Genomic DNA, 14,365 nt, shown 5'->3' with positions numbered 1-14,365 from the left:
ACATACTGCTTAAAAAAAAGCATGTCTATAATAAAGTTGTCAGATAATCAAAGAAAAAAAATACATGGGTTCTATTCAGATGAGGTCTCCAATCTGTCCTGCTTTAACTTTTACTAATTTCTAGTTTATCAACATCAAATTTCTAAAAGTCAAGCTTAATCTGCTTTTTATCCTGATATACATCTCCAGTTAATATTTTAGCTTAATATACAAGGCTCTTCATAAATAGTTGCTTCAACAACCTGTATTACCAAACTGTCTAACTTCTCCCCTTTGCAACCTAGGTTCCAGCCACTCAGAACTTTCCACTGTTCTCCAAAAACATCATGCTTTTACGCATCTATGTCTTACTGTGCTCCCTCTATCTGAAATGAACCCCCTGTTTTCTATGTAGGAACTTGCCCTCTTTCTTTAGGACCCAGCAGGTAGCACCACCTAGGTAAAACCATTTTTGATCATTACTTCTCTCCCTACAGTGGATTTAACCATTCTCTTCCTTATACCCATATACTTTGCTGTGTTTCTCTTAGTGCACAAATTACATATATACATTGTGTTGCTCCCCCCTCTCTGGATGTGCCTTAGATTGTTTCATATCCTTAATACTTTGCATGATGCCTGTTACATAGTACACAGTTAGGAATGTTTCATGAGTAAATGAAAAGGTTTGAGCACCAAGTGTTGAAATGGTGACGTCTTTCTTTACCTCCTAGCCCAAAGGACAGGTTTAGTGGAAGTGAAATGAAAGACTAAGTATAAGCTGCTAAGGAGATAGTTATTATTTAAGTAATATAAAAATTACTGCATCTTAATAGCATGGGTTTTTTTCCTGTTTACAAAAGAAGTATATGATCATGTTGTAAAACTGAGAAAATAGAGAAAACAGAAAATTCTGTATTTCACCACCTGAAGGTAACCAGTTAATATTTTTATATGTATATCATTTACTTATTGAATGCATAAGTATTTATTTATCCAGGGGCAGTAAAATATAGTTGTTAAAAGCACAACTTAATAGCCACCAATTACCAGAGTAGTATTAGGAAAGCTATTTATTCAGAGTATCAATTTCGTATGAGTAAAATAGCTATAATGGTAATGGGTGGTTGTGAGATTTAAACGTTTTTATATGCAGAACACTTAGAACATTGTTTAGTGCAATTAATTGTTCCACAAAGTTATTATGAATGATACATGTATATAAAGGTCATACTTTATGTGTTTGTTCTTCACTTGAAAATATTTTAGGAATGTCTTTCTATATCATGAATTATTCCATAGTTTTCAAACTTTTTTAAAGTGGTAAGATCCTTTGCCAAATAATCTTAAATTATAAGCCTATTAAATAAGTAAAAGTGGGACTTTCATAGTTGAATCCTTCATGTTAACTTTCACTCCCTGGACCCAGCGTCAGAGCCTTCTAAGAGCCACCCTTATGGGCTTCATCAAACAGTGTTGGAAGTGGCTTCCACATATAAATTCTCTGTCTTCGGTACCATTTTCCACACTATTGTCACCATTAAATTTCCAGAAGTTTTCAGAAATTTGATTATATAATAACTCACAAATAAACAGTGTCTTAATGAATATCCTTCTCTGTATTTCTTTGCAGATACTATTTTCTTAGTAAAAATTTTAAAAGTGAAATCCATGAACTAAGTGGGTCTTGATGATTATTGCTGTATTGTCCACCAGAAAGGTTATGCTGATTTGAATTCTCTCCATTTGAACATTGTAGTGCCCTTTCCTTGCTTCTGTGTACATTTTTCTGGAGAAAGGGCTCATACCTTTAATAGATGCTCAAAAGCTCTAAAACCACAGCCTTCCCACACTGCTACAGAGAACCCGCCATTGTTCTAGAGCAATGATTCTCAAAGTGTGGTCCCCAGACTAGCAGCATTAGTTTCACCTGGGAACTTGGTAGAAATGGATAGAAATGCAATTTCTCTGGCTTTACCCCAGACAAATAAAAAATTCTGAGGAATGGCCCAGCAGTTAGTTGTGTTTCATTTACCAGGCCCCCTAGGGGATTCTGCTTCATGTCATTGTTTGAGAACCACTCTTCTTAGGCAGTGCTGTGCAATAGAAATATAATGCAGGCCACATTAAAAAAGTAAAAACAGTGAAATTTAACATATTTTGTTTTACTCAGTATATAAAAATATAATTTTAACATGTAATCAATATAAAAATTATAGAGAATAGACACATTCTTTTTGTGTGTATGCCAATTCTTCAAAATCCATTGTGTATTTTGCATTTACAGCTCATTTAAAATTTGAACTAACCACATTTAAATGCTAGTTGTTACTACACTGGACAGTGCCATTCTGAAGTAAGAGAAAAAAAATCACTTGAGAAAAGAACTTTTTCTGCCTTTTCCTAAAAAAATATAAATGCACATTCTAAATTGTAAAAATGCATCCTCATGATGTTGGTCATGAAGCCATGTTGCCACAGAAGAAATGTCTGCCATAGTAATTGATCAAGACTTTTTCCAAGCTTGTAAGTCTAAGATCATCTTTTGAATTTAATATTAGACCTCATGTCCTGTACCACCTCCATATATATACAGACAAAAAGCTGCATTTTTATTTTTACATCTTACTGTATTTTTTTCTACTTATTGTTCACAATAATGAGTCATGAAAAAACTGTGCTCTGGAATGAACAGTTTAAAACTAGTTAATAGGTTTTTTAAAAAAACCAATATTAAAACACTTTGGGCAGTATAACTCAATGTTTATAAAAGTGTGTATCTGTAAATTGATACTCACGCAATGAAGAGCTGAGTAATTTTAGTGGATGAATGCTTACAGGGTTTTGTTTTTGTCATTTGTTTTCCATTTCTTTCAAATAACTCAGGACAGGAACAATATCTTTCTTGGTCACTACTCTGTATGTAGTACCTAACCCATGGTCTAGGCACTAAATAAACACTGTATTTAGTTAATACTTTTAGAAGCAGGAAAAGGTTATTTTTAATAAGCTAAATAATGTATTTTTTTTAATGTAACACCTCAGGAAGTGTTGCTAATGTAATGGAACAATTAGGAATTTGAAAGGAAAAAAGCTGTTCACTAAGTTAAAAAATGAATTGTAGTTATATTTCACACTCTTTATGTTCAGAAAAGTGGGAACACAGTAGAATTAAGATTTTCTTAAGCCTCTGTATGGGGTGAACTCAATGAGGAGGCATTACAAGGAATTATAAAGGAAAATGTAGATAGGTTTGTAAACACCAAGAAAAAGGAGTAAGCAATATTTAGGAAGAACATTTTTACAGCAAATACAGCAAACAGTGAAAACTCAGGTAATACTAAAACTTCCCAAAACCAAATCGGACAAAGCTAATACACACAATTCACAAGGGAAATGCCAATTTTATTTCTACCATCTAATCAGCTAAAAACTTCTTAAAACTTAGATTTCCTACTTATAACTCTCATCCATTCATTGCCAGGAACAGTGCAGAAAAATATTCTCTTATGTTTATAAGCAATAGGATAAAGTGAGTAACCCTTTTGGGAAGCAGTTTGGTAGTATGTATGAAAAGTCTTTATACTGTTTAATAATTTAACTTCTGAGAGTCTGTCTTAAGCATACTTTTTAAAATACAGAAAATGTTTTATGTACCAAGATTCTCAATAGGATTATTTTAAAATAGCCTTTCAGCTTATAATATATTCTTGAAAATGACTTGACCTATGGCATCTTTAATTGTAGTTTAATAAACACAGTAAATTTGGTTTAGTATACTAAAATTAATCTTGCCTGATACCTAAAAATCTTTTCTGATAATGGAGTAATTGTTTTAGCATTTTGATAAATAACTTCTTGTTTTTAAGCCCAGGCCATTCAGCCCACCTGTAACTTCCAATACCAGTCCACCTCCTGCTGCTCCTTTAGCTCGGGCAGAAAGTTCTTCCTCTATCTCATCTTCTGCTTCATTAAGTGCTGCCAATACTCCAACAGTAGGTAAGTGATTATTATCGATTAACATGTGAAAGTTAGCATCCACAGTATGATCAGGCTGAGATACTTATTTTTTGTGGGCTGGTGAAGAATTTAACATTAGAAATTTTGGTTTTCTGGATACACACCTGATAATTCAAACTAGCCACATTTTCCTTTTTCTCTTTGATAGCTTATGTTATATGAATAGAAGAATTGTAACCTTGATAAGCATTGTTGAGAGTCATGAAATTTATAAACTACCAACCAGTATAAATAGTTGAAGGCAATATATAATGCAGTCCTTTCTACTGTGAACTGGTAATTGAGTTCCTAAGAAAGTTTGTGTTTTAAAAACAATTGGCACACTGTAAAAAAGTGATTTTTTTGCTTGCAGTGAATTATTTTCTTTTTGTAAGAATTTAAACAAAGATTTAAAAGTAGATACTTGGGCATAATGACATAAACCTAAACCTCATCAAACAAATCCAGTATTTTATCTAGGTTTTGCTTAAGATTTTATTCTGTCATCACCTTTATCTAATTCTTCCTACAAATTCTTACTACCTTTCTCATCCACAGAGTAATAAAGTACAAAGCTACTTAAACAAAGCAGCTGTGTTTTGGGAACAAAACTTCTCAAAATTATAACTGTCCCCATTGCTGCTGCTTTTAAGTAGTAATGAGTTTATTCTTGATAATGGAAAATCACTGATTGGCACTAATAGCATAATTCAGTAGTGTTCAAAGTGTGGTCCTTGGGCCTGCAGCATCTGTCTGGGAACTTATTAGAAATGCAGAGCTTTTAAATAGAAAATCGGAGTGAGGCTAGCAATCTTTGAACAGGCCTTCTAGGTGATTGGAATGCATGCTAAGTTTGAAAATCACAGCCCTAATTAAGCTGATATAATTATATCCAATTTGATTTAGCAGAATTCACACAGGAAAAAGGCATCTTATATGTGTGGTCATTGTAAAAATGGCATGAATAATGTAGGCTGAAATGAGATAAAAAATTGTTTCTCGATTCCAAATATGATATTTGATCTTGCTTTATATACCTTCATAAACATAGCATTTTTCCCATTTTTTAACTTTAGGTAAACAGAATATACCTAATAAGTTTGTCTTTTGTTTGCTGTAACAGGCACTTTATTCTTATATTTTGTTTGTATATGTGGTTTTGTTCATTTTTATTTCTGCAGAATCCATATTTTTGTCCTATAAGATATAGATGTATCCTATTACAAATCAGGCAGGTGGTCTGGGTAACCAAAATTAGTTTTAATTCTTTTCCATTATCTCTGGATCATTTGAAAGGCTTCCAAATTGTGATGGAAACTGTAATTTTGATTGAGTTGGTACATGCTTATTTTTAGTTTGAGCCAGTGCTGGGAACAGGAGGAGGACAAGTAGGTGACAATGATGATACAGGCAGGCAGGGTATAACATGGATTTTGTATAGCAAATGTTCTTTAAGTCTCCCGAAAAAGCTCTCTTTATTGTGATGCTTCTTCCTTTGTCTGTTTAGATTTAAGTTTTTGGTTTTTCTTGTTTCTTGAAAGTATTTTCTTTTCCTGCAATATTTTGTTTTATTTAAATATGGTAGAAGGTGATAATTTGATTGGGACAGTCTCTGAAATTGAAAAGCACTGTGAGACTTCACAAGGTATCAAAAGCAAATATATGTTGACTAATGATCCTAAAATGCACCTAAAATACTGTTATCTAATTTTTCCTTTTTCCAGCAATATATGGTGTCTCAGAAATCAAGAATAACTCTAAGGTTTAACTCTCAGTTTTGTACTAATTATGTCCAGTTGCTATACAGGATCCATTGATATCAAATCCCTAATTATAAAACCATACAGTATTTTTTCATTATCTTCTATCTCCCTGCTCTTCTTTCCTCAGCATTAGGAAATACCAGTAAATCTTACCTCTGAGGCTCTTTGAACCAGAGACAAAGTTATTTGAAAAGGTGAAGATGTCAGTTTAAAAACATTACAATACCTAAACTACCAGAGCAAAAGCTCTCACATCAAAACCCTATACATAGTGAGCTAAAGTTAGAGCCATAAAGGTAGAAAATAGTTGAGAGTGAGCCTCTCTTTTTTACTTCTGAGCTCAAAGGAATTCCACAAAGATATCCATTGATAATTTCATAACGTATCACTTAAACTCTCTGCATTTTCAAAATATACAATTTTTTAAGTATGGAGCAGTTAAACCAAAATTAGAATGCATATTCTCCTTATAAATACAAGGAAAGTTTTATTTCTAAAAGATATTATTTTGAATAATACAAATTTGGACATTTTGGGGGGGAGGACTTAAGTGCATATTTCCTATGTCAAACACTTTTTTGAAGTATGCATGTGCAGTATGGGCTTGAAAGGAAAACAAAAATAGGAAATACAAAAGGGTATATGCCAAAATGTTAAGTGGAGTTTCAGGTTTTTTCCCAGATTCCCAGTACTTTACTTGCTAATATTTCAATAATGGGCATAATAATTTACAGGGAAACTATTTATAGAATTATCATTTTATATACCCAAATCAGATAATTGAAAAGAATTAACTTTGTAGTTTATTTTTAATGTCAAAGCAGTAGCACACATTAATGTTATCAATGACTGTATGTGCACATCCATTTGTATAGGTTATTTAAGGGAAAATAATTAGTTGTCAAGGCCAGCTATTGTGGGACTTCAATACAGTCATTAGGCAAAAAGAGATAAAAGAATTAAAATAGTAAATAGGATATGAAACATCACCCTACTCAGAAATATCTAATGGATGGAAATAGCTTAAATAAAACAGTCCAGTTTAATGTCTTAAAGTATGTGACTGGTAGAATGTGAAACAGTTTAGTATCTGAATGGTTTTGAAGCCATGCTTGAGTAATATTAGCTCATCAGATGAAGGGCTTTTTCTGTCTGACATTCCTTAACCCAGCCATTCTCTATCATTCTGTTTAAAAAAAAAAAAGTGACATTCTCCTGATTTTTTTTTTGTCCTTTGCATTATGTTCCAATTTGTTTTATGCTCTATGTCTTAACCTCCAGGTTTATACTTGGGGCATCATTGAAACCAGTAATAGAGTCATTTGTGACAAGCTAACATTGTGAATCTGTCTTGGTATTTAATAAATGTCTTTCTGTAGGATTTAACAAATGAATTGTGTATTCTAGGTGTTTCACGAGGTCCCAGCCCTGTGAGCCTTGGAAATCAGGACACTTTACCTGTGGCAGTTGCCCTTACAGAATCTGTTAACGCCTACTTTAAAGGAGCAGATCCCACCAAGTTAGTTTTTAAAAAATAACACGTGTGTGTGTGTGCATGTGTGCATCAGAGTGTGTGTGTTGTCTGAGGAAGGGGCTCGGTTAATTTTAAGAGTTATATTTTGTTTCTGTAAAAGTTAAGGATTTGTATTACTTGTATACCTACCTTTTGCTGTCAAATATAGTCATTGAGGGATTGTCTTTAAATTAAAAAAAACACACTATAATCAGTAGTGTAGTTTTTTTTTTCTTCCCAGATTTTTTATAGGCTTTATAACCAATACGACACATCTGTTCTTTGACATCTGTAGAGAAGGATGATGGCAACTAACTTAGATGGGGATAGAACTCTCAATCTTGGCCTGAATCTTTGGTGGAAGGAAGTGTTGTATTTGCAAGAGAGACCTAGAATGCATGTTTAATACATGAAACTCTTGCAGGATTGCTTTAGCCTCATTCTCTTAAAATGATATTTAGATTAATGAGACTGCTCCAACTTTTCATGTGTAACAGCCATTCAGCATACATTCATTCATTAAATATTTGAGTGCTTACTGTATGTAAGATTGTTGTAAACTAGTATTATCATGAAAGAAAGTTTATTAGTTTTCACTCATGGTAAAATGAAGTTCTTCTCCTCAGAGCTTGTATTGTTTTACTTAAAGTATCCTTAGCACTTACAACAGTCTTGCACAAGTAAGCACTCAAATATTTGATGAATGAATGTATGCTGAATGACTAATGTTATGCATGAAAAGTAGCAGTATTGATGTATGCTGTGAAGAAAAATAAATCAGGGTAAGAGGATAGAGAATTATAATAAAGGGCTACTATATGAGATAGAATGATCAGAGAAAACCTTGAGGTTAAGTTAAGCAGATGTTTCAAAGACATTGAGGAGCAAACCATGCAGATATCTGAGGGAAGAGCATTCCAGCAAGTATAAGGGACTGAGGTAGAAGTTTGCTTGGCATATTCAAGTATCACTAAGGCAGACAGTAGTCAAAGACAAATCCATGGTCCCAACTAGGAACTGTAGACCATGATAAGGAGTTTGGAATTTATTGTAAGTTAAGTGGGAAGCCAGTGGAGGCTTTTGAGCAGAGGAGTGATGAGGTTACTTAACGTTTTTGAAGAGCACTCTGGCTGTTATATGGAGAATAAACTAGAAGGAGCCAAGAGTAGATGCAGAGAGAGAGAGAGGGTTAAGCATAGAAGTCCCGGTGAGAGGTGATGGTAGCTTGTCTAAGGGTATTAGCAGAGGAGATGGTGAGTAGTAACGAGGTTCTGAAGATATTTTGAAAAAGTTGTCAAGATTTGCCGAAGGAGTAGTTTGCTAAGTTTGAAGTAACTAAGGCAACTTAGTGAAGATATTAAGTTGGTAGTTGAATATGTGATTCTGGAGTTAAGGGCATAGGTCCAGGCTAGAGATAAAATATTTAGCAGTCATTAACTTGCATATAATACTTAAAGCTAAGGGCCTTAGGGAGTAGAGAGCTGATAAGAACTACATCCTAGCCCCTTCCTGTGTTTAAAAAAAAGGAAGATGAGAATGATCCAGCAAAGGAGCTTGTTTTTCTCTAGTCATGCTCACCTGTAGGTGAGGAGCTCATTTTAGTCAAGACTGTTTTGCCAGGCAAGCAGAGTCAAGTGAAAAAAAACAAGGGAGGGTTTATGCAAAGGATCGTGTATAATGATGGCCTAGGAAATACCTAGGTAGGAAGAAATGAGAATGTAAAGGAATGAGAGACAGCAAGCAACAAGGGAATGAGGAGAAAAATCTGTAGAACAGTGCCCCAGAAACTAAGAATCAACCCTTTCATGAAGGAGGATGTGAAGCTGTATCTGATGTTGTTGACAGGTCAGGAAAAATTTACCACTGACAACATGGAGGTCATTGGTAACCTTCACAAGAGCAATTTTAATATAGTGTTGGAGATGAAAACAAGCTTGGAGGGAGTTCAGGAGATGATGCAAATACAGACAACTATATTTGGAAAGAACAAATGTAGACAACTCTCACAATGCTTTGCTCTAAGTTGAAGCAGAGACATGGGATTGTAACTGGATAAAAAGAGAGTTGAATCAGAGGAGGGTTTTATTTTAGTTTTTATATTTCTTAAAGATGATATGTTTCAGTATGTCTGTATGCTATTGGCAAAGATCCAAATTTTATGGAAGAAATTGAACCTGCAGGAAGGAGAGGGGTTAGTTGTATGAGTGGAGTCCTTTAGTATGTAAGAAGAGATGAGCTTTAGTGCAGAAGCAAAAGGATTGGCCTTAGTTATGTAAACTGATCATCTCTTAAAACTGGAGGGGAAGGCAGAAGGTATGAATACATAGTGATGCAGTAGTTTAATAGAGAATGAAGAACAAGTTTCTTGAATTTATTTCCTTAGAAAAATTTGAGGTCATTGTCTATGAGTTGGGGGAGGGAATATTGCAGGTTAGAGAAGAAAGGTGAAGGTATGAAAAGATCTGGGAAATGAAATGTTGAATTGTCAGGTGACACTACAGGGCCCAATTGAGAGGTTTGCCTAAATGGTTGTTTTTCTCTAGTCATGCTCACCTGTAGGTGAGGAGCTCATTTTAGTCAAGACTGTTTTGCCAGGCAAGCAGAGTCAAGTGAAAAAAAACAAGGGAGGGTTTATGCAAAGGATCGTGTATAATGATGGCCTAGGAAATACCTAGGTAGGAAGAAATGAGAATGTAAAAGAATGAGTGAAGATTAGTGACAAAGGTGGTAGGGACAATGGGTGGTGGAGGTTCTGATGAGGTTGGAGAATTGTTGGAAATGTAATACCAGACAGAATGAGTTGGGAAAACTAGGAAGTGGAGATTAGATGAGTGGGGAGTCTGAAATTGAGATTATGGAGGGGCTGCAGGGTGGCTGAGGTGGGTTGGAATCACTTGAAGTAAGGAGCTGAAGAACTAGGTGACCAAAGTATTGAAAAGATTGTCTGAGTGGATGTTGAAATCACTAGAAATTGTGATAGCAGTAGTGATACAGAGATTGACAAACCAGTGGCTAAAATTTTCAGAAAATGAGAGTTTTGACATGACTTGAAAAGGATGGGGTAGCAAGTAGTTTAGTCTGATGGTAGGAGTTTCAGAAGAAGCTTGTGGTTTTAGGGAAGAAGAAAGAATATAGAGTTGGAAGAGGCAGTGAGGCACTAAGGAGGACATCTACCACTGCCACCATCAGACCCAATACTTTGTGCAGTTTGGAGGGAAAAAAATAGCTGCAATGGGGGATTGTGGAAGCACTGTCCTTAAGGGAACAGCCAGGGGATGTTTTTGGCGAGCAAGTGAGGGACTGTTTTCAGTGTGCTTGTATTTGTGTTTGGAGTTTAATTTAATTCTAGGAAAAGATGATGCTAGATGAGTATGTTATTTCACATAGAATAATTTTTTTATAATTACGTTGAAAAAATAATTTCATAATTATGATAAAAGATCATTTAGATATATAAAAAGCTTTTTAAACCAAATAGGTTCTAAATGGAGATTAAACTGTCTTTTAAAACACTTAAATTTTTCAAAATCCCCAATTTCAGGTGTATTGTGAAGATCACTGGTGACATGACAATATCATTTCCAAGTGGAATTATTAAAGTCTTCACTGGCAATCCATCTCCAGCTGTGCTATGCTTCAGGGTGAAAAATATTAGCAAACTAGAGCAAATTCTTCCAAATGCACAACTTGTGTTCAGGTTTGTGTACTTTTGTTTTCAAGGTAAAATTTCTTTTTAAGAAATACTTTCTTCTTCTTGGAAGCAATATTCTGTTTGAAGGCAATATCAAAATTATTTATTATGATTAAACAGCCCTCTGTCTTTTTGTTTTGTTGGTGGTGGTAATTTTTGTTAAACACCTCGCTATTGTCCGTCCATCATCATCTTTCAGGTAAAGCTTCTGCTATGTTCTATTCTTTATCCCCCAACTTTAGTTTTTGCTCATTCCATCTTTTGATTTATTTCTACTGCCCTTTCCAAGGTCACCACATTATAACAAAGAGGCAAAGGGTAAAAATAAGGCAAATAAAATAACAAAACTATTTCTTATATATACAGTGATCCATCACAGTGTGATTCTAACACAAAAGATTTTTGGATGAACATGCAAGCTGTCACTGTCTACCTCAAGAAGCTATCAGAGCAAAATCCAGCTGCTTCTTATTTTAATGTAGATGTATTAAAGTATCAGGTGAGTGTCCTTTCATTCTGAAAGTCCTACATTAAAATATTAACAATAGAATCTTGCAGATTATTAAATGAATAATATGTCATAGCCAAATGCTCATTCTAGGAATGTGGGGATTTTTCAATGTTAGAAAATCTCTTAAGCCTATGAAGATTTTGACCAGTTTGATCAAATTCATCATCTGTTACAGATTAAAATATTAAGTAAATCTATGAATGTGTCCTTAAACTGAAAGGACTATTAGCATTACTCTTAATAATGAAACACCTAAAGCAGTCAAAGTTAGGAATGACAAAGACATCCATGATTTCTTTCTGTTACTGTATAAGATTTGTCTGGATGTGTAATTACAATTACACAAAAGAAAAAAAAAACAGTAATAAATATTGGAAAAGAGGAACCAAAATTATTACTACATATAGGTGATACATACTTGGAAAACTCGAGACAATCGAGAAGCTATTTGTTATAGGAGAATTTAGTTAAGTGGTAAGTTTAAAAATTCATACAAAAGTTACTGTGTTTTAAAATAACCAGTTATGAAAACTAATGGAGAAAAAAATACAATAAAAAAACCAAATCAGACCTAGAGAGGGAGCCCAAGATAGTGACATAGGAAAATCCGGAATCACCTCCTTCCACAGACACACCAAATCCACAGCTACATACAGAACATTTTCCTCTGTAAAAGACCTGAAAATTAGCTGAACAACTCCTCATCAAGAAAGGAAAGAAAGTCCACATTGAGGTGGGTAGGAGAGGCTAAAGGTTCGCTCTAAACCCCACCCCTGGATGTTACCCCACACAGAAGGGAACTCACAAACCTGTAGCTTCTCCCTGAGGAGCCAAGGGTTCATATCCCACATCAGGCACCCAAACTTTGGAGGTCCTGCACCTGAGAGATGAGCCCCCAAAACATCCGGCTTTGAAAACCAATGCCTCCTCAAGCCTCAAAGGCCTATAGTGATCTAAGAAGCGGCTCTGAAATGGCTTGCACATGGACTCAGTGAGTGCCCAGTGCATAAGCAGCTATTTGAGAGGCATCTAGACTATATATAAAAGAGATTCATTTACTAATCCTGAACTATGAGCCAGAGAGTCTGGGACCTGTTGGGATACTCTCTCCGGACAGAGATGCTGGTGGGTACCATTCTAGTGTTCTCCCTCTCCCTTGGTAAAACCATCGGGTGCCATATATATGTGTTTGTGTGTGTGTGTGTGTGTGTGTGTATATATATATATTCTGTATATAAAAAAATATATATATAAATTTGTATATATAAAATGTAATATATATATATACACACATTTTATATATATATATATAAAATGTGTGTATATATATATTTAACTCTTAAGACTTCATATTTCCTTGGTGGGTGCCATGTTAGCATGTCCCTTTGCCACATAAGTCTCTCCAGGAGGTGAGCTTTTAAACATATCTGAGCCCCAGTTTTAGTGGCTGCAGCCTAGGGGATGTCCCTTAATCACCTGGCTGTGGAGGCCAGGGTTGGGGGCTTGTGTTCCACGATCCCATGGGACTGTAACAATCAGAAAGACAGTTCTTGGCAGGCTTCCACCCCGAGGGCACTGCACAGACAGCAGACTGAAACACACCCCCAGTCATTCTGTAAAAGAAGCCTATTTACTCATCTGGTAGCTTTGGCCTGAGGGCAGGCTTCACATTTGGCACGCATCTGGAGACCTGCAGAGGTGCTCTCAGAGAATGTAGGCTGGGTCATGCTATCTTTACACTTACCCTCTGCCTTGCTACAGCTTAGTAGTTTCTTCCAGAAAAGAGCTTATACACTTATTTGGAGCCTAGATTTTTATGACATTTACCCAGGGAACACCTCCAGTTTGCCTGGTCTGATGGCCGGCAGGGCTTATGCTTGTGGTCCCACAGCACCATATATATTTGCTACTTAAATAGCTGCTGCCTGAGGGTCTGGCTTACAGTCAGCCTGACTCTGGGTGCTGACTGATATCCTCCCTTTTGGGGCTCAGGTCTTCACACACCCTCAACAGAGAGCCACTAAAAATAAAATAGGCTGCTTGGACAATCACAAAGGTTTGAGAGACAATCGAGCTATGGCAAGGTTGAACAAAAAGGTTCATCTACACAGTACCATTCCTTCAAGACTGGGAGAGGTGGCTGTTTCATTTAATACATAGAAACAAATAGAGTCAAGCAAAATGACAGGAGTATGTTCGAAACTGAAGAAGAGGAAATCTCAGGAAAAAATCTTAGTGAAACAGAGATAAGTAATTTACCAATAGGGTTCAATGTCTTCATCCTAAAGATGCTCACCAAACTCAGGAGAATGAATGAACAGTGAGAACTTTAACAAAGAAAGAAAATGTAAGAAATAACCAAATAGAAATCAGAGCTGAAGAATAATACAACTGAACTGGAAAAATACACTTATAGGGGTTTGGCAGTACACTAGATGAAGCAGAAGAAAGGATCAGTGAACTCGAATACAGAGCAATTAGAACTCACCCAACCAGAGCAGCAAATAGAAGGAATTTTAAAAAGTGAAGACAGCTTAAGGGACTTAAGGAAAAATACCAAGTGGACTAACATTTGCATTATAGGGGTTCCAGAAGAGGTAGAAAGGGGCAGAAAACTTACTTAAAGTATTGATGGCTGAAAACCCTCACCTGGGGAAAGAAAGACACATCCTGATTCAGGAAGCAGAGAGAGTTCCAAATAAGATGAACTGAAAAAGACCCACACCAGGACACATTATAAGTAAAATGTCAAAAGTTAAAGACAAAGAGAATCTTAAAAACAGCAGGAGAAAAACAACTTGTTACATATAAGAGAATCCCCATAAAGCTATCAGCAGGTTTTTCACCGGAAACTTAACAGGCCAGAAGGTAGTGTCACACTATATTTAAAGTCCTGAAAGACAAAAACC

The 14,365-nt window shown here is 35.4% G+C and overlaps 1 protein-coding gene across 1 annotated transcript in view; it reads left to right on the top strand.

Annotated features, from left to right (window-relative positions):
• The window catches only part of FCHO2 (FCH and mu domain containing endocytic adaptor 2), a 123,333-nt gene that overhangs the window by 91,972 nt on the left and 16,996 nt on the right, over window positions 1-14,365 (top strand). Inside the window, exons 18-21 of the mRNA XM_057494400.1 lie at window positions 3,849-3,978; window positions 7,149-7,260; window positions 10,796-10,951; window positions 11,312-11,444. Coding sequence (XP_057350383.1) covers window positions 3,849-3,978; window positions 7,149-7,260; window positions 10,796-10,951; window positions 11,312-11,444 — 531 coding nt within the window. The remainder of the gene's footprint in view (window positions 1-3,848; window positions 3,979-7,148; window positions 7,261-10,795; window positions 10,952-11,311; window positions 11,445-14,365) is intronic.

The sequence above is a fragment of the Manis pentadactyla genome, chromosome 2 (assembly GCF_030020395.1).
Source record: "Manis pentadactyla isolate mManPen7 chromosome 2, mManPen7.hap1, whole genome shotgun sequence".
NCBI lineage: Eukaryota > Metazoa > Chordata > Mammalia > Pholidota > Manidae > Manis > Manis pentadactyla.
The sequence above is the reverse complement of the archived record's forward strand: the minus strand, read 5'-3'. Positions and strand labels throughout refer to the sequence as shown.